The sequence below is a fragment of the Mirounga leonina genome, unplaced genomic scaffold (genome assembly GCF_011800145.1).
Source record: "Mirounga leonina isolate KUSES-001 unplaced genomic scaffold, KU_Mleo_1.0 Mir_153, whole genome shotgun sequence".
In the NCBI taxonomy this organism is placed as follows: Eukaryota; Metazoa; Chordata; class Mammalia; order Carnivora; family Phocidae; genus Mirounga; species Mirounga leonina.
The window spans coordinates 37921568-37946531 of NW_023270387.1; the positions used below are offsets into that span (position 1 = coordinate 37921568).

Genomic DNA, 24964 nt, shown 5'->3' on the forward strand with positions numbered 1-24964 from the left:
TTCCCTCTTTCTGCCACAAAAAGACATAACTGTTCATTCAAAGACATTTACTGAAAGCCAGGTACCACGTGAGATGCTAGGAACACGATCTCACTCCTAGCCTAGAGATCAACATGCAGGTAATTAGTATTATGTTAGCATTACGGAAGGATAGGTCAGCCACAAAGTTTCCAAATTGTCTGCTGGTTACAGATCTCCTTTCTCAGGATGGCTGTGAAGTGACAGTCTCTATGAGCTGCCGTGGCTCCTGCAGTGTACTTTGTTCCAGTTCTCCCTGCAGCCAGCAGGATGTACGTTAACAGTCCCGGGCAAGGACCACGATCCAGAGTGACTGGCTTAACAGATATTTCTTGTTACTGCACACGCTCACAAATCTCCATGATGAAAGGGGTTCTGAATGTACTTCTTTAACCTTAAAAGGTCTGGCTAATATGAAAGTTTAAGTACAGTGTTTTAGTGAGGTTATCTAACTACATTTTGGTGGTGAAGGATAGTGAGGAAGGATAAGGGAAGACCTCTCATCCCCTTAGTTGAGGATTTAGCCAGATATAAGTGGGTGAAGGAGAAGGAGTACAAGTAAGAAATAGTAGCTGGAGCACAGAGGTATGGAGATGAAGGTACGGGGCATTTGGGGAGAATACATTGCTCTAGGGTATGGGTAGAAAGGGTATGCACAAGGAGAAAAGATAGTATTGGAGAAGCAGGTAGAGGCCAAATACTAGTTACAACAGACTCTAGCAGGAAACAAGATCCCAAGGCACAATGGGGTCTGCAGCAAAAAGGCTCCCCTGGGGAAAAGGAAATCCTCTACCAGTGGTGAGATTGCACGTTTTGATGACCATTCTCACGTAAGAGACACTAAGTCAAAAGGCAGAGAGCCCGTGTAATAGTGTTTGCCAAATGATAATATAAACACTACTTATTCTTATATGAAGTTTTATAAATTCATTTCTTTTATATTAAGATTCAAACGATTTCACTAAATTAACTTCAACATTATCTGAATATATGATTTCTGGCTCACTGAAAGTATGGCATATTATTCTATTTGAATTATTTTATAATAACAACTACCATCACCACTGACATTTGCTGTGAGCCTGTTTCTCCTGAGTCTTCAAGAACACAGCTGTGCTGTGTTCCAGGCACAATTCTAAGGGCTTTACTAAACTCATTTAATCCTCACAAAACAGACAATAAAACAGAATTCAGAGATGCTAGGTAACTTGCTGAGGTCAACCAGCTAAGCAGTGAAGAAGGGAGAAAATTCCAGGCAGACTGTGGAGTCCACCTTCTTAACCACTAAACACACTGATTTATGGAAGAATGCGTTCAGTTTATAATTGCTTTTCACACTTTTTTCTATCAGTTTAAATCTTAAATGATAATTACTGGTAATAATTCAGACAATCAGTTATTTTAATCATAATTTACTCCCAGTTTATAAAATCTAAAAATTTAAGGAAGGTCATTTATAAATCAGTTAAAATTATACCAACGAACTTTAAGACCTTTAATTCCCACAGAAATTAAAAACTCACTCTGCACATTGAGTGTTTGAAACATCCAGATGGATTAGTCAAATACAGAAGAAATGGTCTGACTTCAAAAATGAATCATTTTTATGCTATGTTTCAGGATAAACACTCACTGAATAAGCATGACAGAAGCTAAAATTATAAAGCCAATTTTCATAATATGTATCGTATGGCTCTATGACACAATTTTTCAAAGCTCCCTGATAGCCAGGATCATGACTCTACCTTTGAATCAATACTCTACAAAGCCAACAAGTGCTTTGCAAAGTAAATATTTAATAAACAGAATCCTAAAATTTGCAGAGTACAAATGCAATTCATTAAATAAGAAAAGTGATTAATTTCTTTTCAGGCCATTTCTGGCTGATGAAAATACTAAACTTTTAATAAATTCATCATTACAAAAACTTTTAGACAGCAATATACCATGAGAATTGCTGCACCCAACCTGAATTTCAAACAGGAGGTAAAAGTCGGGAAACTTGAAATGATGTGAATCAAAGACTGTTATTTTCCCATTCTTCATACCTCTGTACTTTGAAACCATTTATACTAATCAGTTAGTCCTAGTCTTTCAGTCCGTCTACCAGCAGCGGTCCCAGCCAGAATTCTTACTTGAGCCAAATGGATCTTTTTCATTGCTTGGAAACCCCGTACATGAGCCTTTTCACACTGTTCCATTCTCTCCTGTGCTGCTTGTTTTTGTCGTTCTTCCAATCTTTTAGCTTCTTCTTCAGCAGCCAAATGAGGATCTGGCTAGCAATTAATAACATTTTAGACAATTTTAGAAATTGTGAAATAAAGTGATAACTAAAAAACAACCTTAAAATCATGTTTTCCTACTTATATAAAATTAAATAAGAAGAGTTGTATTTTTAAATGCCCACAATTACCAAGCACATGTATATATGAAAAATATCAAATTGTTAGTGAAAGTTTAGCAAGTTGGTTCATTTTAAACCAGATCACACTATTCTTACCCACACATTTCCCCATCGTTGTTTTGTTAAGAAATTCCAGTAAAACAACAGTGTTGTAAGCACTCACAAAGCCAGTAGTTAAGAAGCCACAGACAGCAAAGGTCATTTAGGGAAGCACTGAGATTTGTCTTTGGTTTTCAGTCAACATCTGCTGCTTGACTTCAACCTCAGGAAGGCCAAATCACTGAACTACTTTAATATAATTTCTGACTTCCTAAAACTTGTACATAATCAATGATTATGTGATTGTTCAGTCAGCTATCATCTCACCAAGCTAACAATAGCAAGTAAGTGGGGGAAGGGCACATTACCTGGATTTACTATTACGCCTGAATGTTCACTTTTAAATATGGGTAAGCATTCCAAATGTAACTTTAAGTAAACATCGCCTTATGTTATTTCATATGTCAAAATTCTTAGGTGAAATAATGATGATTATGAAAGCTACCACAGTTGACCCTTAACAGATTTAAACTGTGCAAGTCCACTTAAACATGGGTTTATTCCAGTAAACATATCGGAAAATATTTTGGAGATTTGCAAATATCTGAAAAAACTAGCAGATGAATCATGTAGCCTGGAAATACTGAAAAATTAAGAAAAGTTAGATATGCCATGAATGCATAAAATATATGTAAGGTACTAGTCTATTTTATCATTTACTGCCATAAATACATAAAAATCTATATAAAGTTAAAATTTATCAAAACTTACACAAGCACTTACAGACCAAACATGGTAGGCATTCACAGTCTAGAGAAATAAACATAAAGATTCAGTATTTAAGTCATAACTGCATAAAATTAACTGTAGTACAGGATCTGTAATTTTTAGCCACATCCTGTTGCTATCGCAGTGAGCTCAAGTGTTATATCTGCTTAAAGCACTGTGTGACACTAATCATTTCTGTGTGAACAATTCAACTCTCCAGTAAATTGTATATGGTGGCAAAAAGTGATTGTCGGGGCGCCTGGGTGGCTCAGTCGTTAAGCGTCTGCCTTCGGTTCAGGTCATGATCCCAGGGTCCTGGGATCGAGCCCCGCATCAGGCTCCCTGCTCCACGGGAAGCCTGCTTCTCCCTCTCCCACCACCCCCGCTTGTGTTCCCTCTTTGGCTGTCTTTCTCTCTGTCAAATAAATAAAACCTTTAAAAAAAAAAAAAGTGATTGTCTCGTGGTTCTTGTGTATTTTTCATTGTGTTTATGAGAGTAATACCGTAAACTCTGAATCATGGGGCCCATACAAAGTACCACTAGTGATACTGGAAGTGCTCCCAAGAAGCAGAGACAAGTCATGACATTACAAGAAAAAGTTGCACTGCTTGATATACACTGTGGGTTGTGGTCTGCAGCTGCAGTTGCCTGCCATGAATCCAGTCTGAGGAAATTGTAAAAAAAGAAAAGGGAATTTATAAAGCTATCGCTGCAGCTACAACGGCAGGCATGAAAACCTTGCACTTTCTGCAAAATAACTTTTATCTCATATTGAAAATGCAGCTTTTCTGTAGGTGCAGAATTGCTACAAGAAAAGACATAACCTATAAACTCTAATATGATTCAAGAAAAAGGAAGTTTTTTTTTTTTTTAAGGATTTTATTTACTTATTAATGAGAGACAGAGAGAGGAAGAGGGAGAAGCAGGCTTCCCGCGCAGGAAGGAGCCCGATGCGGGGCTCGATCCCAGGACCCTGGGATCATGACCTGAGCCGAAGGCAGACGCCTAACCATCTGAGACACCCAGGCACCCAAGAAAAAGGAAGTCTTAAAGCAAAAGGAAGGTGAAAGATCTAAAGCTGGAGAATTTAAAGCAAGCAAAGGACGCTTTGATAATTTTAGAGATTTGGCTTAAAAATATCAAGATAACAGAAGCAGCAGCAGTTTCCGGGGTGTAATTAAGAAAATCAATGAAGAGAAAGGATATCTGCCTGAACAGGTTTTTAATGCAGAGGGAAATACCCTACTGGGAAAGGGGACAACATACCGCAAAGGGCACTTATTAGCATGGAAAAGAGGTGAGCACCAGGGATTTAAGGCAAGGAGGGATAGGTTAACTCTACTGTTTTGTGCAAATGTACACAAGTTTATGATCAGGACTGACCTTATCTATAAAGCTGTAACCCTTGAGCCTTCAGAAGGGAAAAGATAAACCCCAGCTGCCAGTCCTTTGGTTGTCCAAGAAGGCCTGGACAAGTAGAACCCTTTCTCTTGATTGGTTCTATAGATGATTTGTTGCTGATGTCAGATAGTACCTTATGACCCCTGATCTGGAGGCTAAATTAGAGACATTGGGTTTGGGAGCAAGCAGACCACGTCAACACTTTCAATATTATATCCGTTTTGAGCCAATAAATATTTATACAAATCTACATAAAACCAGGCAGAACAACAAAAGCTAGATTAAATCAATACTGTAGTCTCCAAAACATTTATTTAGGGAATTAAAATGCATAAAATTAAATGAAATAACTTTTAGGAACAATATTTCATTGCACTTAGGCCATGATATTTTTTTTTTTAATTTTATTTATTTATTTGAGAGAGAGAATGAGAGAGAGAGAGAGAGAGAGCATGAGAAGGGGGAGGGTCAGAGGGAGAAGCAGACTCCCTGCTGAGCGGGGAGCCTGATGCGGGACTCAATCCCGGGACTCCAGGATCATGACCCGAGCCGAAGGCAGTGGCTTAACCAACTGAGCACCCAGGCGCCCTAGGCCATGATATTTTTAAGAAAAAAATTGTTTGGAAATTCGTCATATCATTTAAGGGTGAATTAATAGCAGAATGTCAATTTTGCTAAACCAAAATTTTAAGGGAAGGAAAGACTTTAAAATATACAACACTCACAATAAACATACTCAGTCCAAACACAATGAGGTATATAAAGGATATGAAGAAAATAAGGGTTAGAGTCACTGCCCTAACCTCAAAACAAGATTTTACAAGAATTTTTAGGAAAACAATCCCTTATAGATTTGTGTTAGTGACACTAAAAATTTATACAAAAATCTGGTCGAAATAATTGTTAGATTACATTTTTAGTAGTTAAATTCAGAAGGTACAGGAATATTGCAAAACCTGTGAATCCCAAGCAAAAATTTTTAGAAAACGTTTCTAAAAACTTTTCCATGAATTATACTCTGCAGTGCACGAAACAGTAAGCTATTATTAAATATGCTATTTCTGCATTTCGTACATCAAACATTTGGACAGAAATCTTTTTAAGTATGACAGCAGAGTTTCTGCTTTACTTGTCTATTTTGCTGGGTCTCACAACAAACAGTACAGTGGACTGGATTAGAAAAATACTCCTAGGGGCACCTGGGTAGCTCAGTCGGTTAAGCATCTGCCTTCAGCTCAGGCCATGATCCCAGGGTCCTGGGATCAAGCCCTGCATCAGGCTCCTTGCTCAGCGGGAAGCCTGCTTCTCCTCCCTCTCTCTGCCTGCTGTTCCCTGTGCCTGTGTGCCCACGTGTTCTCTCTCTCTGTGTCAAATAAATAAATAAGATCTTTAAAAAAAAAAAAAAAGGAAAAATACTTCTAGGACAAAAAAAAAAATCCATTTTAAACAAATGCTATGCAACTATCGTTGACAAAGGAACAAACACAATGAAGGCCATGAATAACTTAGAAATTGCAAGCATGTTCTATTAGTTGTGTGCACAGAAAGTAAGCGTGGCTGAACATAATTCAGAGAAGAACTGGCTCTAAGTGGGGATATAGTAGACTGACCAATTATTCTTCAGCCAAATACAAATTTTATGACATGTAAGAGATTTTAGAACTACTTTATCAGGATTCAAGCAAAATATGATAGCACTCGTACATGTTAAAAAGGCTGACTGAACACATGAAAATAATTTATTTGCAGAAAGCTGCTAAAAAAATCACCATAGGGGCACGTGGGTGGCTCAGTTGTTAAGCATCTGCCTTCGGCTCAGGTCATGATCCCAGGGTCCTGGGATCGAGCCCCGCATCGGGCTTCTGCTCAGCAGGAAGCCTGCTTCTCCCTCTCCCACTCCCCCTGCTTGTGGTTCCCTCTCTCACTGTCTCTCTCTGTCAAATAAATAAATAAGGGGCGCCTGGGTGGCTCAGTCGTTAAGCGTCTGCCTTTGGCTCAGGTCATGATTCCAGGTCCTGGGATCGAGCCCCGCATCGGGCTCCCTGCTCGGCGGGAAGCCTGCTTCTCCCTCTCCCACTCCCCCTGCTTGTATTCCCTCTCTCGCTATGTCTCTCTCTGTCAAATAAATAAATAAAATCTTTATAAATAAATAAATAAATAAATAAATAAATAAAATCTTTAAAAAAATAAAAAAAAGAAATCACCAACCACGTATGCCGAGAGAGCAAGTATTTTTTGCATGATTCCTGCTGTAAAGATCCTATCATTCTACTCCAGAAAAGATGCTAAATTATTGTGCATGTGATATAAGCTTAGATGCAGATGAAAAGTCTGAAGTAATTTTATTATCTGGAAAACCAAACACATTGCTCCACAAGGTTTAAAAGAGACAGATTTTTCTCAAGTGATGGTATAAAGCAGCAAATAAAGAAAATATCAGAATGCTTCAGTTTGTGGGACTGTTTTAATAAAACTGCATTATACTACTGATCCAATCTTCAAGCCAGAAACTGAAGAGGAGAGAGGTCTTTTAGTTACAATCAAAGAGAAAAGTTTAATAACTTACTGTAAGACTATCAGTGGTACCCTATACTATAGCTAGGTAAACACATTTTTCTTCATCAATATTACTTGAGAGAGAACTATTTAGTACTGCAAAATGTAATGTAGTAACCACAAAAACAAGTTAGCTACAGACTGAAGTTATTGTCTTTTGTTATAGTAATATTCAAGTTGTAATAATAATTTATGATTTTAAACAAATCAAGATTTATTCTTATTTCTTGGAAGTTAATTCTACAATGAGAATACTCATCTTAGGTCTTGATGAATAGCGATTTTAACAACTGCCATTAAGCAGGTAACCAAAATGTGTATTTGCTGTGATCTAAACTCCACAGGAAAGCTATATTGAGAAAGTCAGTTTTCCCAGGAGCCAAATATATCCAACATGAAAAGAAATTAAAATCCAGTTATAAAGAAATAGCAATTTCAATAATAAGGATTATCATTTATCACTCTTGAGAGTGGCAATAATTTCTAAACCATAATCATCCATACAAGGGAATGGAGAAAGGTATGATAAGATGGTCATTCTCATAAGTTGCCGATACTTTTTACAAAGCAATTTAATGATCCATATCCAATTTAATGACTGTATCAAATGTTAAATAGTTTGGAACCAGTAATTTCTCTTCTAGGAGTCTACTCTAAACATACCTCAGAGTTGTAGACAAAAATGTGCAAGATTATGTTTGCATTATTTACAGAAATAAAAAGAAATGAACAAAAGAATAGTTAAATCTATGATGAGCTATTAAATGTCTATAAAAAATTATGTTTTGAAAAGTGTGCATATGTTTATATATAAAGGCTACAATGAATTCATTAATGTATTAATCACATTACTTTTAGGTGATGGAATTGTAGTTGTTTTTCCTATAGTTTATGATTATGTGTATAGTTCCAAATTTTTCATAGAGAATATGTACAGATATAACTCACTTCAATGAATAGAGAAACAAAGTGCAGATTATGAACAACAGTAAGTCAATCACCTGCTTTGTGTCCATCTCTCTATTCACAAAAGTGCAAAGATGATGATAGGTGGATCTACCGGTTTTCACATTAGAAGTTCTCTTTAGTTCAATGTTCTGAAAAAGGAACACAGACAATGGAGTATTAGGTTAACAGTATTTTCAATTAAAGCTGGACCCCCCCCCAAAAAACTGGACCCAATAAAAAAAGTAATTTTGTTTTTAATCAGTTATCCTTATTCATTTTTCTCTACATGGGCTGTATTTCCATTACCTGGAATGTAGGTTTAAAAGCTAGAGTATACTTAGGCAAGAATACTACCTCGGGGATGCTGTATAGTTTACTACACCACAGCAGGAGGCACAGAGTGGCAAGCTGCTCTCCTATTATGGATTCTAAGTTTGATCACTTGGTTATGCTAGTGCATGCCAAGTGATGAGAAAGTTGTCTTTTCTTTTTTCAAACAGAAGTAGGACAATGAATAAACGTAGAAGGATGATAGATACCTATCTGGTGCCAAAGTATCACCTCCCAGATTACTAGGTAATTGAAAAGAGAAAAATAGACCTTTATGATAGAGATCTCTTGTAGTCACCACCATAACCAAATGAGACAAATACAGAATATGAGAAACTAGTCTCTTCAAAAAGTCTGAAATAAAAAAGTAGACCCAGGTTGCGTGAGATAATTCCGAGAGAGTAAGACAAATCAAGCAGAAGCAACGGGTGAAGCCCGACTGGATCCCGGTTTAAAAAAGAAGTTGTAAAATAAAACAATTTAGGGACAACTGGAGAATCTTGATTACGGACTGTGTATTAAGTGGTATTAAGAAATCAATGTTAATTTCCTTAATGTGATACTGTGGCTGCATAAGACAAGGTCCTTAATTCTTATAAGGAGCGTAATGAAGTATTCAGGATGAAATGTCATCTCCACAACTTACATTCAAATGTATGCATTTGTACATACAACTATTTGAAATCTATACACATGTATAGATATAAACAACTATTCACTATTTTCCTTTTAACTTCTCTGTATTTTGAAAAAAATTTTTTTTTTAAGATTTTATTTATTTATTTGAGAGAGAGAGAATGAGAGACAGAGAGCACGAGAGGGAGGAAGGTCAGAGGGAGAAGCAGACTCCCTGCCGAGCAGGGAGCCCGATGCGGGACTCGATCCTGGGACTCCAGGATCATGACCTGAGCCGAAGGCAGTCGCTTAACCAACTGAGCCCCCTAGGCGCCCCTGTATTTTGAAAATTTTTGTAATAAAAAGTTGGGGAAAAAAGTACAGCTACACATTTGCACATCATTCATATTTGCACTTACACATGTTTTATTTGCTTTATGTAAATATGTGACCTTGGCTTGGTAGGAACATTACGAATCACAATAAAGGTAATCAAAATGCTTCATGGATAAAATACTGCTTGCCTTTTAACACCATACTGAGGGAGTGACTGAAATCTGACTCTCCCATTTGAATCTTGGATCAAATGGCGTGCAGATGGCTCCATATAAAAGCAGGAAGGCTGACAAAATGAAAGGCTTAAGAGGGTAATATCTGGTACTTATGCTGATCTTACATACATAAAATATACTTCTATATACAATGAAATCAGATATCCCTATATTTATGGGGGGTTTTTTACTTCTATTTTTTAGATAAAAATAACTATGTAATCGTGAGAATCATCCAAAGAGCCATTTCAATAACTACAACAAGCTATTATAAAACAAAAGAACCAATACCTTTTTAAAATTAATTTCCACTTTACTTAATGTCTTTTCAAAAACAAGCTCCAGATCACAAAAGCACACATATTAGTCCCATAGAGAAATAGACTTCACTCATCCACTTTATGTAATCTTGTGTAAATTTATCCAAACCTAACTTCTTTACCTGTAAAGTAATAACTATTTAAAATACCCAAATCCTGAATGTGAAAAAGTTGATAGGGCAAATAATCTGTTTTTTTCCACTATAATTAAAGGACATAAAAAAAAAAAAAGACCAAACCACTTATAGTTTTTTAAAAATCAAAAACATGGTTTTTGAAACAACTAAAATAAATTAAGACAATTGGTAAAAACTGAATACAGACTGAATATTAGATATCAGGAATATGAGTACTGTGCTTTTAAAAAAAGTAATTATATATCAGAGTTACATACTAAAGAATGGGTAAAATGATATCTAGGATTATTTTTAAATACCCCAGACATACTCATGTGTTACCTGTAAGCTTAAAAATTGAGTTTAAACAAATGAAATTTTGACCTGCATTGAATTCTAGTAGTAAAGAAGAAGTATGATAACCTAGTTCTTCTCAACACTCAAAGTAACTCACCTCAAAAAGAGTTGGAGGTGGTGGTGGCAGACTTGTAATTTTGGCCGATCTCTCTTTTTCCACAAGCAGTGCCTCCTTTCGAGCTGTTATATGCCTTGAAAAACAAGAGATGTCCTAAATTAATCTCTCAGGTAATGTTAGAACACAACCCTCATGGTCTAAAATATAAAAGCCACAGGATCTCAAGAAATCCTCCAATCTGATCCCACAGGCTCAATATGCTGTTTAATAAACAATCTATACACACTGGACACGTAAGAAAATGCGTACCAAGAGGTGTATCTTTGACATAAAGCCCTATGGTGAAACTGACCCAACAAACATCTAATATTTCTTCATTTACAATAGTGTAGATTAAAAACCAGAAATGTTGATAAAGATGGGGGTCACTGTATAAAATGAGCACTGTTGACTAGTAACAGGCTCCATCATCTTTACAACATGCAAAAATGATTTGCCACAAGTCTAAACCTCTTTTCATGTTAATTGCACTGATTTTTCTTTTCTTTTTTTTTTTTTACATCAGAGGCAGACAGATTCTGGGGGACATGTATTTTGAACTAGCCATACATTTCTCCAGAAACTAAGTAATTGTCAAACTCATATGAGAAGAGAAAGTTCACGTGTTACTTTGTGCACCGAGGTAAACTGCACCTCCACTGCATTATTTTTAAACCAAGTTTAACACACCAGTGGATACACCATATGACTTATATTTAATATCTGCTTAAACAGTACCCAATGTACTCTCTACTTCTAGCCATATCACATTTCAGTGGAAAATGTGGTAAATTTGATTATTACTTTACCAGGTTTTTTGTTTCACTAGTTCTTCTTTTTTATTTTTCTGTAATTTCAGAGCTTCTTTATGCCTCATTTCTGCTTTTCTTCTTCTTTCTGCTGCCCGCCGTGCCAGAGCATTTAAATCAGGTTCCTAAAAATATATATTATTTAAAATGTTATGTTAAACAAGATTAAAATGCCAACCATATAAGTAATATGGATGGTTCTCCAGTCAGGGCAAAATCATGAAGGTATTCAAATGACTGAAGTTTGGGAAACGGTGCACTAAAGCAAAAAGTTAATGGTGGCATAAATAAAACTATAAATATCAGATGTCACAACCTAAGGCTATTACTAAAAACACAGATTAGATTAAACCCAGGGAGCAAGAACATATTTCATTGTCACATGCTTTAAAGATATTTATTTTCCTCACTAATTGTTTGATACCAAAGACCTGCCTTCTCTGGAACTAGGTTATTTATTTTGTGTGACTATCTCTGGGACCAGAATCTAGTGTTTCCCAACCATAACTCACAACAAAACATGGTCAGAGAACAGTGTTAAAGTTCTACTTTGCCTTTTTGAAAGTCATCAAAGAATTTTTACTACTTGTGAATGAAATATTAAGTGTATACACAACATTCAACTACACATGTCTTAGAGGTATGAAGAATCATAATAAAATGGGAAATCTGAATTCACCCCAATGAATCTGTCCAAAATGCTTGAAATAATCAACAACTGATTCAGAAGGTTATTTTATTTACCCAGACAGTTAAGGACTACAAGAGAATAATTCCAATGTAAACACCATATGAAGACAGATTTTACTTGATGTGACTCTTACTAGGAAATGCATCTAGCAGCATTACTGAAATACATTAATATACAAAAAAGTTGAGGCAGGTCTGCCAGGGCAGCCCCAACACGGAGCACCCCGGGAAGCCCAGCCTCCTCCAGTTTAGTCATCTTGCCAGTACAGCCCCAGCAGAGAGCACCTGAGACCCCTGGTCCATGCCCAAGCCCACTCTAGTTGTCCCATCAGGCTGGTCCCTCAGTGCAGCACACCTGGCCCACAACTGTAGCAGCTCCAGTTGGCTAGCCAAAGCTACCAGGCACACTCAGTCTACACTGGGGACATTCCTACATAAGGCCACTCCCTCAAGACCAGGAGAAGGAGCTGTTTCACCTAATTCCCAGAAACAGACACAAAAAGTCAGACAAAATGAGGAGACAGAGGAATATGTTCCAAATGAAAGAACAAGGCAAAACTACAAAAAAAGAAATGAACAAAATGGAGATAGGCAATATACCTGGTAAAGAGTTAAAAGTAATGGTGAGAAAGATGCTCACCAGACTTAAGAGTGGATGAATTCAGTGAGAACATAAAGAGAAAATATAAAAAAGAACCAATCAGAGTTGAAGAATACAGTAACTGAAATGAAAAATACACTAGAGGGAATCAACAGTAAGTTAAACGATGCAGAAGAATGAATCAGTGAGCTGGAAAACAGGGTAGTGGGAAGCACCCAAGCTAAACAGCAAAAATAAAAAATAATAATTTAAAAAATGAGAATAGGTTAAGGGACCTGAGACACCATCAAGCGTAAGAGCATTCACATTATAGGGATCCCAGAGGAGACTAAAGGGGCAGAAAACGTATTTGAAGAAACAACAGCTGAAAACTTTCCTAACCTAGGGAAATAAACAGACTTCCAGGTCCAGGAAGCACAGAGAACACCTAATAACATGAAATCAAGGAGGCACACACCAGAACAAATAATTAAAATGTCAACAATTAAATCATCACCATGAAACCAGCCTTACAAGTAATGTTAAAGGGACTTAAGTGGAAAAGAAAAGCTGTAACTAGAAGTGAGAAAACTATGAAAGGAAAAAATTCCAAATATATTGTAAAGGTAGTAGATTAATCATTTAAAAGCTAGTATGAAGATTAAAGGATAAAAGTAGTAACATCAATTATATCTACAATAATTAGTTAAGGGACACACAAAATAAAAAATGTAAAATACTACATCACATACATAAAACGTGAAAGGGGTAATAAAAATGTAGTGCTTTTAGAATGTGTTCAAACTTACGCAACCATCAACTTAATATTACAGACTGCTATATACATAGGACATTATATATGAACCTGATAACCACAAACCAAAAACCCGTAATAGACACACAAAGAGAAAGAAATCCAAGCATTAACACTAAAGAAAGTCATCAAAGGACAAAGAGAGCAAGAGAAGAGGAAAGGAACACAGAACTACCAAAACAACCAGAAAACAACAAAATGGCAAAAAGTTTGTATCTATCAATATAATTTCTTTAAATGTAAATGAACTAAATGTTCCAATAAAAAAAAGGGGGTGAATGAATGGATAAAAACCATGACCCATCTACATGCTGCCTACAAGAGACCAACTCTGGACCTAAAGACACATACAGACTGAAAGTCAAGGGCTGGAAAAAGATACTCTATACAAATGGAAGTTTTCAAAAAAAAAAAAAAGCACCAGGGTAACAATACCTATTACCAGACAAAACAGACTTTAAAAACAGACTATACTAAGAGACAAAGAAAGGCACTACATAATAAAAAGGGATCAATTCAACAAGAGGCTATAACAATTGTAAATATCTAGGCACCTAACATAGGAACACCTAAATATATAAAGCAAATATTAACAGACATAAAAGGGAGAAAGTGACAGTAATACAGTAATAGCAGGGGACTTTAACAGCCACTTACATCCACAGATCATTCAGAGAGATGGACTTAAAATATATAGAGTTACATTACATCCCAAAAAATTAAAATTGCAGAATACATATTCTTTTCAAGTGCACATGGAACATCCCCCAGGACAGATCACATGTTAGGCCACAAAACAGTCAATAAATTTAAGAAGTCAAATCATATCAAGCGCTTTTCCAACTACAACAGTATGGAACTAGAAATCAATCACAAGAAAAAAACTGAAAAAAAAACAAAACAAAAAACACAAACCCAAACAAATGGAGAATAAATAACATGCTATTAAACAACAGATGGGTAACGAAGAAATAAAATATGTAGATACAAATGAAAATGGAAACACAATGCTTCAAATTCTTTGGGATGTAGCAAAAGCATAAGAGGCACGTTTATAGCAATACAGGCCTCTCTCAAGAAACAAGAAAAATCTCAAATAAATAACCAAACTTACACCTAAAGGAACTAAAAAACAAGAAGCAGCAAAGCCCAAAGTTAGTAAAAGTTAGGAAATAAAGATCAGGGTGGAAATAAATTAAAAATAGATTAAAAAAAACAATAAACAAGATCAATGAAACTAAGCTGGTTTTTTGAAAAGAGACATAATTGAGAAACATTTTGCTAGACTCATCAAGAAAAAAGAAAGATCAAATAAAATTTGAAAGAGAAGTTATACCACAGAAAAACGAAGGATTAGAAGAGACTACTATGAAAAATGAACTGGACAACCTAGAAAAAAATGGATAAATTCCCAGAAACAATCTTCCAAGACTGAATCAGGAAGAAACAGAAAATATGAATAGACTGATGACTAGTAATAAAACTGAATCAGTATTCATAAAACTCCCAACAAATAAAGGTTCCAGGACCAGATGACTTCCAGTGAATTCTATGAAACATTTAAAAAAGAGTTAATACTGATCCCTTCTCAAACCATTCCATTAAATAGAAGAGGGAGGAATGCTTCCTCATTCTACAAGGTCAGCATAACCCTGATACCACAATCAGACAAAAACTGCAGAAAAAGAAAATCACATCCATTTATCCTTGATGAACACAGATGCAAAAATCCTCAACAAAATATCAGCAAACCAAATTCAGCAATACATTAAAAGGATCATTCACCATAATCAAGTAGGTTTATTCCAGGAATGCAAGGATGGTTCAAAAACCACAACTCAATTAATGTGATATACATTAACAAAACAAAGGGCAAAAACCATATGATCAATTTCAATAGAAGCAGGTAAAGCATCTGACAAAAATCAACATCCATTCATGATAAAAACTCTCAATAAAACAGGCTCAGAGGGAACATATTTCAACATAATAAAGACCATTTATGAGAAACCCACAGCTAACATCGTACTCAATGGTGAAAAGTTGAAAGCTCTTCCTCTAAAATCAGAAACAAGACAAGGATGTCTACTCTATTATTCAACATAGTACTGGAATTCCTAGGCACGGAAATCACACAAGAAATAAAAGGCATCCAAACTGGAAAGGACGAGATAAAACTGTCACTATTTGCAGATGACATAGTTTCACATATAGGAAAACCTGAAGACTCCATCAAAAAGCTATTACAATAAATGAACTCAGTAAAGTTGCAGGACACAAAATACATATAAATCTGTTGCACTTCTATACATTAATAACAAAGTAGCAGTAAAAGAAATTAAGAAAACAATCCCATTTACAATTACATAACAAAGAATAAAATACTTAGGAATAAATATAACTGAGGTGAAAAGACCTGTACTCTGAAAATTAAAAAACACTGATGAAAGAAATTGAAGATGACACAAATAAATGGAAAGATATTCAATGTTCACAGATTGGAAGAATTGTTAAAATGTCCATACCACCCAAAGCAATCTATGGAGCCAATGCAATCCCTATTAAAATATCAATAGTATTTTCCACAGAACTAGAATAATCCTAAAATCTGCATGGAACCACAAAGACCCCAAATAGCCAAAGCAATCTGAAGAAAGAAGAACAAAACTGGAGGCATCACACTCCTGATTTCAATCTGTATTACAAAGCTGTAGTAATCAAAACAGTATGGCACTAGCACAAAAACAGACATATAGATCAATGGGAACAGAATGGAGAGCTCAGAAATAAACCCATGTTTAAATGGTCAATTAATCTGTGACAAAAGAGGCAAGAATATAAAATGGAGAAAAGACAGCCTCTTCAATAAATAGTGTTGGAAAAATATATATAAGATATATAAATAACTCCTATAACTCAAAACAACAAAGATCAAATCTAATTTAAAAATGGGCAGAGGATGGGGCGCCTGGGTGGCTCAGTTGTTAAGTGTCTGCCTTCGGCTCAGGTCATGATCCCAGGGTCCTGGGATCGAGCCCTGCATCGGGCTCCTTGCTCAGCGGGAAGCCTGCTTCTCCCTCTCCCACACCCCCTGCTTGTGTTCCCTCTCTCGCTATGTCTCTCTCTGTCAAATAAATAAATGAAATCTTTAAAAAAATAAAATAAAATAAAAATGGGCAGAGGATCAGAATAGTTTTCCAAAGAAGACATATGGCTGGCCAAAAGACACATGAAAAGATGCTCAACATCACTAATTAGAGGAATGCAAATCAAAACCACAATGAGGTATCACCTCACACCAGTCAGAATGGCTAGTATCAAAAAGAAATAGTGTTGGTGAGGATATAGAGAAAAGGGAATCCTTATGCAGTGTTGGTGGAAATGTAATTTGGTGCAGCCACTGTGGAAAACAGTAGAGGTTCTTCAAAAAATTAAAAATAAAAATACCAAATGGTCCAGTAATTCTAATGCTGGGTATTTACCCAAAGAAAATGAAAACACTAATTTGAAAAGATATATGCACCCCCATATTTTTAACATTTTATTTATTTATTTGAGGGGGGAAAGGGCCAAGGCAGAGGGAAAAGCAGACTCCCCACTGAGCAGGAAGCCTGAAGAAGCAGAAGCGGGAAGAAGCAGGAAGCAGCAAAAGTGGGAAGCGGGGCTTGATCCCAGAATCCTGGGATCATGACCTGAGCCGAAGGCAGCCGCTTAACCGCCTGAACCACCCAGGCCCCATGTTTATTGCAGCATTATTTACAATAGCCAAATTACGGAAGCAGTCCAAGAGTCCATTGACAGATACAGAGATGAAGAAGATATGGTGTATATATACAATGGAGTATCATTCAGTCATAAAAAAAATAAGATCTTGCCATCTGTGACAGTATGGATGGAGTTTACAGGTAATATGCTAAGTAAAATAATTCAGACAGAGAAAGACAAATACCTTATGATTTCACTTGTAAAAAACAAATAAACAAAAAAACAGAAATCGACTAATAAACACAGAGAACAAACTGGTGGTTGCCAGAGGTGAGTGAGTGGGGGATGAGTGAATAGGTGATTAAGAGGTACAAACTTCTCACTATGAAATACATAAGTCACAGGAATGAAAAGTACAGCATAGGGAATATAGTCAATATTATTCTAATAACTTTGTATGTTGACAGCTGGTAACTACATTTATCAGGATAAGCATTGCATAGTGTATGTAATTGCTGAATCACTATGTTGTATACCTGAAACTAATATAATACTGAATGTGAACTATAATTTAAAAAAAATAATCGTAGAAAACAAAGTAGTTCAGGCTGGCCAAAACCAATTCTATACATGCATGTATACTATAAACAATTTACTTTTTACCAATACCACTACCAGACAGGTAGTCAAATAAGCATTCACTTACATTTTCTTTGGCCTGTTGGTGTCCCTCTCCCATACTTCTTAAACTTGCCAAATACAGCTTTTCCAAGTTCTTTATTTTCTGAGTTTGTGATTCTTTCCATTCTGTCCTTAGTTCCTCTGCCAAACGAGTTAACTGCTGATTTCTCCTCTGTTTTATGTCCTCTCTTATCTGTAAAGCGATACCCCTTTCTTGTTCTCGAACCTAGAGAATGCATATTTAACAGATTATATGAAAAGAGGTTTACTTCAAGTTTTTTGAAAAGCTATTTGGAAATAGGAACTTCAATGAATTCTCCTCAGGTATATCACACTTGATCTTAGCCAAAAGGCCGAGAAGCGATATCTCCTCAGGTGTATCAATTCTCCCGAATATCCATATTAGATAAGGCCTCTGTAAAGCGGAAAATCCAGTGACGTAAAAAAGTTAAAACCTCAAGACTACTTTTAAAGTTCTCTAACTTATTAGCTATTATCTTCTCCCCAACCCAAGCACTAACAGGACTACCATTATCATTTACATAACTGGTAAGAGGTTAAAATGGTAAAGATGTTCAATAAAATTAATAGCCCAGGGGTGCCTGGGTGGCTCAGTCGGTTAAGCGGCTGCCTTTGGCTCAGGTCATGATCCTGGAGTCCCAGGATGGAGCCCTGCTTTGGGCTCCCGACTCAGCAGGGAGTCTGCTTCTCCCTCTCCCTCTGCCCCTCCCCCCACTCGTGTTCTCTCTCTCCCTTGCTCACTCTCTCAAATAAATAAAATCTTTAAAAAAAAAGTAAAAAAGAATAAAATTTATAGCCCAGGTGAGTATAGAGCCAGATGAGAAGTCCATATTTGTGGTACATCATCCCCAATTTCAGACAGAATGGCACCTAAAAACATGCTTCACAAGGGCTTAACTATCTTACTCTGAAAAGACTTCTAGAAAATAATCTACAATTTCTTAAATAAATGTTACAGCAGCTTATAATCTTTCCATTAAGTCTTCTTCAAAGCCATTCTAATCTTCCTACTCTAATCTTCATCAGTAACATATAGTTTGAAAATTGTGTAAAGAACCATTTTCCAGTAATTATAGAGTCAAATAATCCCTATCTCAAACTTCATCTATTTGCCATTTCAGCCTATTTTTGCAAATTTTCCTAAACTAGTTAATACACAAGAACCAGGGCTCTTAAACAGGCAGAAAAGGGTTTTAAATGCAACATTCAGAACTCTCTACTGTAAAAAACACTAATAATTTGGGGAAGACAAAGAATTTGAAGCCTTGTTCCAGATGAATCTTACCTGCAGCAATCTTAGTTTTCGTCGCCTTTCATAATCTTCCTTTAAAATGTAAGCCTCCTCATTAGGACTCAGTCTCAGCTTGCCAGCATTCACTACCTTTCTTTTCATTTCTGGGTACTTTAAATATAAAGTTTCTGAATTTAAAAAAAAAAAAAGAAAGAAAGATGTCTATTAAAACAGGGCAGCAAAGATTAGAACAATGTTTAAAATACATTTAATACTTGACATTAAAAGGACTATATATACACAAAATAATTTGGGTAAACTGAGTCCAGCTTATATATTTAACAATTGCAATTATTAAATTCAGCACTTAAGTCAATGATTCTCAAATGGGGAGAAGAGGTTAAAAGGAAGGTCAATCAGAATTACTGAAAAAGTTTTTCCCCCATGACAGCAGAGTGTTGCTTACCTAGAGTATCTGGGACCTGACTTATTTCTGACTGGGATTTCCAGTTTACCTACCTTAAATGTAAAAAAGCACAAAGACTTAAAAAAATGTTTTAGCATAGAATAAATGTTTTTGCAATTACAATTTTACACTTTAGAACTTTGATAACTTGTTCATAACCAGCAGGACTGTGTAATTGCAAAAGGCTCCCAGTCCTTAGTTTCAACTCCCAGTCTGTTGTATATAACTTGATGACCAGGTGTCACTGTATCATATGGAATCACATCAACCCCTCAACAATTCTTTAATAATTACAATGGTGTGATGGTTTTAAATCAATGATCATTTAAAAAATTTCTCTGAGAATGATTGTTTGCATGAGTCAGGTGTTTAGGTTCTCCGATCAGTTAATGCCCCTGACATTCAGGTGTTCTCACTCTCCTCCCTAGATCATAACATGGATACTTACATTCTTCTGAAGCTTGCTGAAGCTCCACTTCTTCATCAGACTATCCTCTAGTAATTTTTGCTTCACCCACCCACCACCTCATTCCTGACTTGCCCACCCAGAATGCACATTATCTTTACACTCAATTTGGAGACGAATCTAATGCTGTCCTGGTATTACCTTGCTCTAGTTTTTCATCAATTACACTGTACCTTTCCTAGCTAGATTCCTAACAACTGAAGGACAGAGGTTATAGTTTTATTTTAATATTCAAATTAATTTAACAAATGACAACTATCAGGCAGTATTTCACAAACTATGGATGGATACTGTTTTGGGCTAGGAGGACTTAAAGTTATCTAATAGGGACTAATCGGACTCTGATGCCAAAAAGAAATAATTGCTCGCATTTGAAAATCTTTTCTAGTAAATAAAGTAACAGTAGGTAAAGTGCTGTCTTCATTTTATAAATGAAGAATCAAAGGCCTCTTCTGTTACAGGACTTCACCTAAGTGACAGGATCTACTGGCAGATCCAAAGGAAGAATCTGGTTTCCTTATTCCATATGGCTCCTAACTTTCTGATATGCTAAAACATGTGGAATGAGGAAATTTTTGTTTAAACTGGTATTTCTTGCTAGTGGGGATTGATGAACAAGGAAGGACCGCACAAAGAAGAAAAAATGAGCAAGATTAAATTCAGTCTTATTTTTTTCTGAAGGTCTCTGAATTCATATTCAAAATATCAAAACTAATTCCTGATAAATCTCATAGACAAAGTATCATGGGAAAAAAAGACAAAAAAGAGAACATACTGTAAAATTCCATTTATATGAAGTTCAAAAACAAGCAAGACTAATCCATGATGACAGAGATTAAAACAGGGGTCACCTTTCTGTAGGTTAATGACTAGGAGGAGGCACATAGGAGCCTGCAGGGATGCCAGAGATGGTCTGTATTTTGATCTGTGTTATAATTACACAGATGTATACATATGTAAAAATTCCTCAAATGACACACTTAGATTTGTGTCTTAAGGCGTCTTATACCTCAATAAAAAAGGGAAAAAATCCTGTTTTTTCAGATTGTTTTGAGTATCTATCATCTCAATTGCTTGAGGATTACAAGGAAACATACATTTGGTACTTTTACCTCCTGAGATGTGGTAGAATAATTTTTCTACTTTATTTTTTAACTTATTTGGAAATAATTTCAGACTTAGAATTCCCATATACTCTTTCCCCAGCTTCTCTAAACATCAATCAGAGCACAATGACCGAAACCAAGAAACTGACAACTAACACAATACTTCTAACTAATTTACAGACTTTATTCAAATTTTGTCAAGTATTTCACTAACGTCCATTTTCTGAACCAGGACCCAATCCAAGGACAACCCATTGCTTTCGACTGCTGTGTTACTCTGGGTCCTCCAAGAAGCAGAGGACAAGATAGGATTAAACCCAAAAAAGATTTTATTAGGAGAAATGCCTGTGTGAGGGATAATGGGAGGGAGCTAGTAAAAACTGGGAGTACTTCAGACTTCCATGCAAATCTGACACTAAATGGAAGAAGGGAAAGTTGGGTAGATGACTGCCATGCAGTCTAAAGATTCAGTAAGATCTCTGAGGAGTTAAGGGAAAGTCCCTTGTTTCTCAGGAATAGGCCTGCCTTAATTCCCATGCCATGCTCAGTCACTGGCCAGAAACAGCCCTTGGGAAGCCCTGGGAAGCATCCATGCAAATGGATTTCAGAACACAGGAGCTGAAGGTCTGTGAATTACATTCTCATGGCTGTCGAAATTGTCGTGTCTCCTTGGACTCCTCTAATTTGAGACAGTTCCTCAGTTTGTGCCTTTCTTTTCAACCTCCTGACTTTTAAAAACTACTGGCCAGTTATTTTGTAGAATGTCCCTCAATTTGGATTTGCTTAATATTTTCTTGTGGTTAGACTGAGATTACACATTTTTAGCCAAGAACACGGAAGTGATGATGCACCCTTTTTCAGTGCATTATGTTAACTGGTGATATTAATTTTGATTCCTGGTTAGGTGGTGTCTACCAGGTCTCTACACTTTTCCTTTATAAGTATTTGGAGAAATAGTTGAGACTATACATAAATATCATGTTCCCGATTACACCTTTGCTTCTTAGTATCTACTGACGGTTGTTTGAAGCATTAACTATAGCATTTACCAAAAAGCATTTTCTATTTCCATTATTCCTTCTATACTTATCAATTGGAATCCCACTGTAAGGAAGTTTCCCCTGCTCCCTCTCTTATTTATTAAATCATTTATTCATATCAGTATGGATTTTTATATTCCGTGAATACTATCCAATACCAGATGATATTAACTTATTTTTTAAGATTTTGTTCTGAGAATTAAATGGCACTTGGCATATTGTAATCACAAAATACTAGACTCAGAAGATTTGTGTTCAAGACTCATCACAACCATTTACACCAGGAAGACACTGGCCAGGTCGTTTAAGTTACTGTGGTCTCGTTTTCCTAAACTATGTAATGGGAATCATAACATCTATCCCAACAGGTTGTTCTGATAATTACGTGACTTAATGTGAAACTGCCAAATACTTTCTAAGTATTAAGGACTCAAACGTTCCCCACTGTTTTAAAAGCTCAGTTTGTGGCAGGACTAACTACCTAAGAAGTTAAAGGTGAGAGCAAAAAAGAGCACGCTCTCTGCTACAAACAATTCCAGGCAGTGCTCTTAAACGGCTCCCGGGTTTCAGGACAAGTCCTGGGGGGGCCTAGGGGCAGGGTGGGCAGGCCGCAGCGAGAAGCGCTTGCAGCAGCAGCCCCGGAGGCCCTCCCGGCCGCCCGCGGTGGGGAAGCCCAAGGACCCCGCGCGACCCCACCCCGGGAGGGCGCGCAAGACCGACCACACGCGCCTAAGGCCGGGGAGCAGCCTCTCGCAGCAAGTTGCGGGTCTGCTTCGGGACGCACCTCCCTTCCCCGCACTCCTCACCGCCGCCAGGCCGATGCCAGCCAGGGCCCGGGGTGCGCCGAGGCCTCAGAAGCTCGGGCCGTGCTGCGTTCCCGACGCCGCGCCTTCACGGCATCCCCTTCCCGGGGAGCACACCCCCCAGCTCCTGGGCTTTGGGGGGTTATGCGCGCCCGGGCCGCGGGAAGCCGGCGCGTCCGTCACTCACCTGAAAACCAGGGGCCGGGAATCAGGAACTGCAGCTCAGACAGAGACGGCCCCTGGGCCCGCGGCCCACCAGCTTCCCAACAGCCGTTTGTGCGCCTGCGGGGCAGCCATCTCCAAGCTCCCGTCACTTCCGTCATTCAAACCGCCCGCCAATGGCGGGACCAAGCGGCGGGAATCGGGCTAGTCCCGCCTCCCGCGAGGGCCGCTGGGACGGCCGCGCCGGAAAAGCCCGCGCACGCGCCAAGCTCTACGTAGTGGTCCATTATTTCTCATACGTACCGAGGCCTTGAGGTTTACTGTCTCTCACTGGGCTCACTTTACACAGCAGGAGACAGAGGTCCAGAAAGGGGAAGATATTTGCCCAGAGCATTGAGGGTGGCTTTAGTTTTAGGCCCTATTATGAGGATGCCACGGGCTATGTATCCTTTTGCGCGTTGACTGTACAATTCATTTGGTACTGTCATTCTGTTAGTGTCTCATAGCGTTCATTAAGGGGCTCCAACTTGTACAATGAACCATATCGTGACGGTCTGTGCCTCCAGGGGTCTGATACATCTACAACATGTCACAATTTACTATAAACTATAATCAGGAGATAAGTGCAGGTTCATGTTTATTGAGCAACTATTCTGTGCCAAGTACAGTGTGGTAGGTGCCGGGGAGACAAGAGTAAATGGGTTATGGCCCCTATCCTAGATTTTGTAGCCTGGAGGTAAAACATGGCAAGAATCAAAGAATTAGAACATGGGGAGTGGGGAAGAGGGAAGTTGCTGACATGATCAGATTTGGCTTCATGGTGGAGAAAAGGCCAGAGGGAATGAAGGCTGAAGACTGGAGGCAGAGAAACCAATTAGGATACTACTATAGGAAGTGAAAGATTATCGAAAACGAGGCCAAACATCAGAAATTGGTGGTTACCTAGCTATGAAAAGCAAAGGAGAGGGAGAAATCAAACATGATGCCTAAGTTCTATATTTGGCACTGAGTGGATGGGGATAACATCCTGCTAGAACTCAGGAAGAAGAGCAGGTTGGGGTGGGAGGAGTAATGAGTTAAGCTTTGAATATTTTGAATTTAAGCTGTTTATAGGATGTCTAGACAAAGGATGAATTGTAGAAATATTTAGGAGGCAAAATTAGGAAAGGATTGCATATGAGGTTGAAGGAAAGGTTGAGAGTGAAGTTAACCTCATAGGCTAACAATGTTAAAGGTGGTGCTGCTACCAACCAAGGGAGAAATCAGAAGTGGGAGTCAGTTAAGTGGGCAAGGTGATGAGCTCAGCTCTGGACATATTGAACTTTATTTGGGTGTGGAACATTTTGTGATGTGCAGTAAGTGGATGACTACAGTGGTAGATAGCCCACAGAACTGGGCTAGCATTTAGACTTGGATTTCATTTCCATATGAGTGACAACCAAAGCTATAGTAGATAAGATCACTTAGCGAGGATTTGCAGAGTGAGTAGAACAATGAGATAAGGACCAAACTCTAAGGAACATCAAAACTTAAAGGGATTTGGAGAAAGGAACTGTCCAAGTACATGAAGAGATAGTGTGACCCCACCTCAGCTTTGCAAACAAGGAAGCTGAGTTAAGGGGAAATTCAGTGACTTGGCCAAAAGCACATGTAAGTGCAGGGTGGAACCAGAGCTAGAATTCATGTCCTTATCCTAAATACTAGAATTTTTCCTCCCTGTCTCCCTTCCCCATTTCAGTTCACATTTATCTTGATGGACAGTTGTATTCATTCTAAACATAGTCTTCAACATCCTCAACATAGACTCAGAGATACACTCTTACACCCAACAAAAGATGTGCCCATTATTTCATGCTGTGGGCTAGGCTT

The 24964-nt window shown here is 37.5% G+C and overlaps 1 protein-coding gene across 6 annotated transcripts in view; it reads right to left on the reverse strand.

The window, feature by feature from the left end:
- The window catches only part of CEP295 (centrosomal protein 295), a 53910-nt gene extending 30674 nt beyond the window's left edge, over nucleotides 1–23236 (reverse strand). For 5 of the 6 annotated variants that reach the window (XM_035009379.1, XM_035009382.1, XM_035009381.1 and 2 more), the window contains exons 1-7: nucleotides 23121–23236; nucleotides 19107–19240; nucleotides 17826–18026; nucleotides 11331–11455; nucleotides 10522–10615; nucleotides 8189–8284; nucleotides 2154–2294 (exon numbers count right to left, since the gene is read on the reverse strand). In XM_035009379.1, coding sequence (XP_034865270.1) covers nucleotides 2154–2294; nucleotides 8189–8284; nucleotides 10522–10615; nucleotides 11331–11455; nucleotides 17826–18026; nucleotides 19107–19214 — 765 coding nt within the window. In that variant the 5' untranslated portion in view covers nucleotides 19215–19240; nucleotides 23121–23236. Of the gene's footprint in view, nucleotides 1–2153; nucleotides 2295–8188; nucleotides 8285–10521; nucleotides 10616–11330; nucleotides 11456–17825; nucleotides 18027–19106; nucleotides 19241–23120 lie in introns of those variants that run through there. The other variant, XM_035009384.1, reaches the window with a different exon arrangement.
- Nucleotides 23237–24964: the final 1728 nt, after the last annotated feature.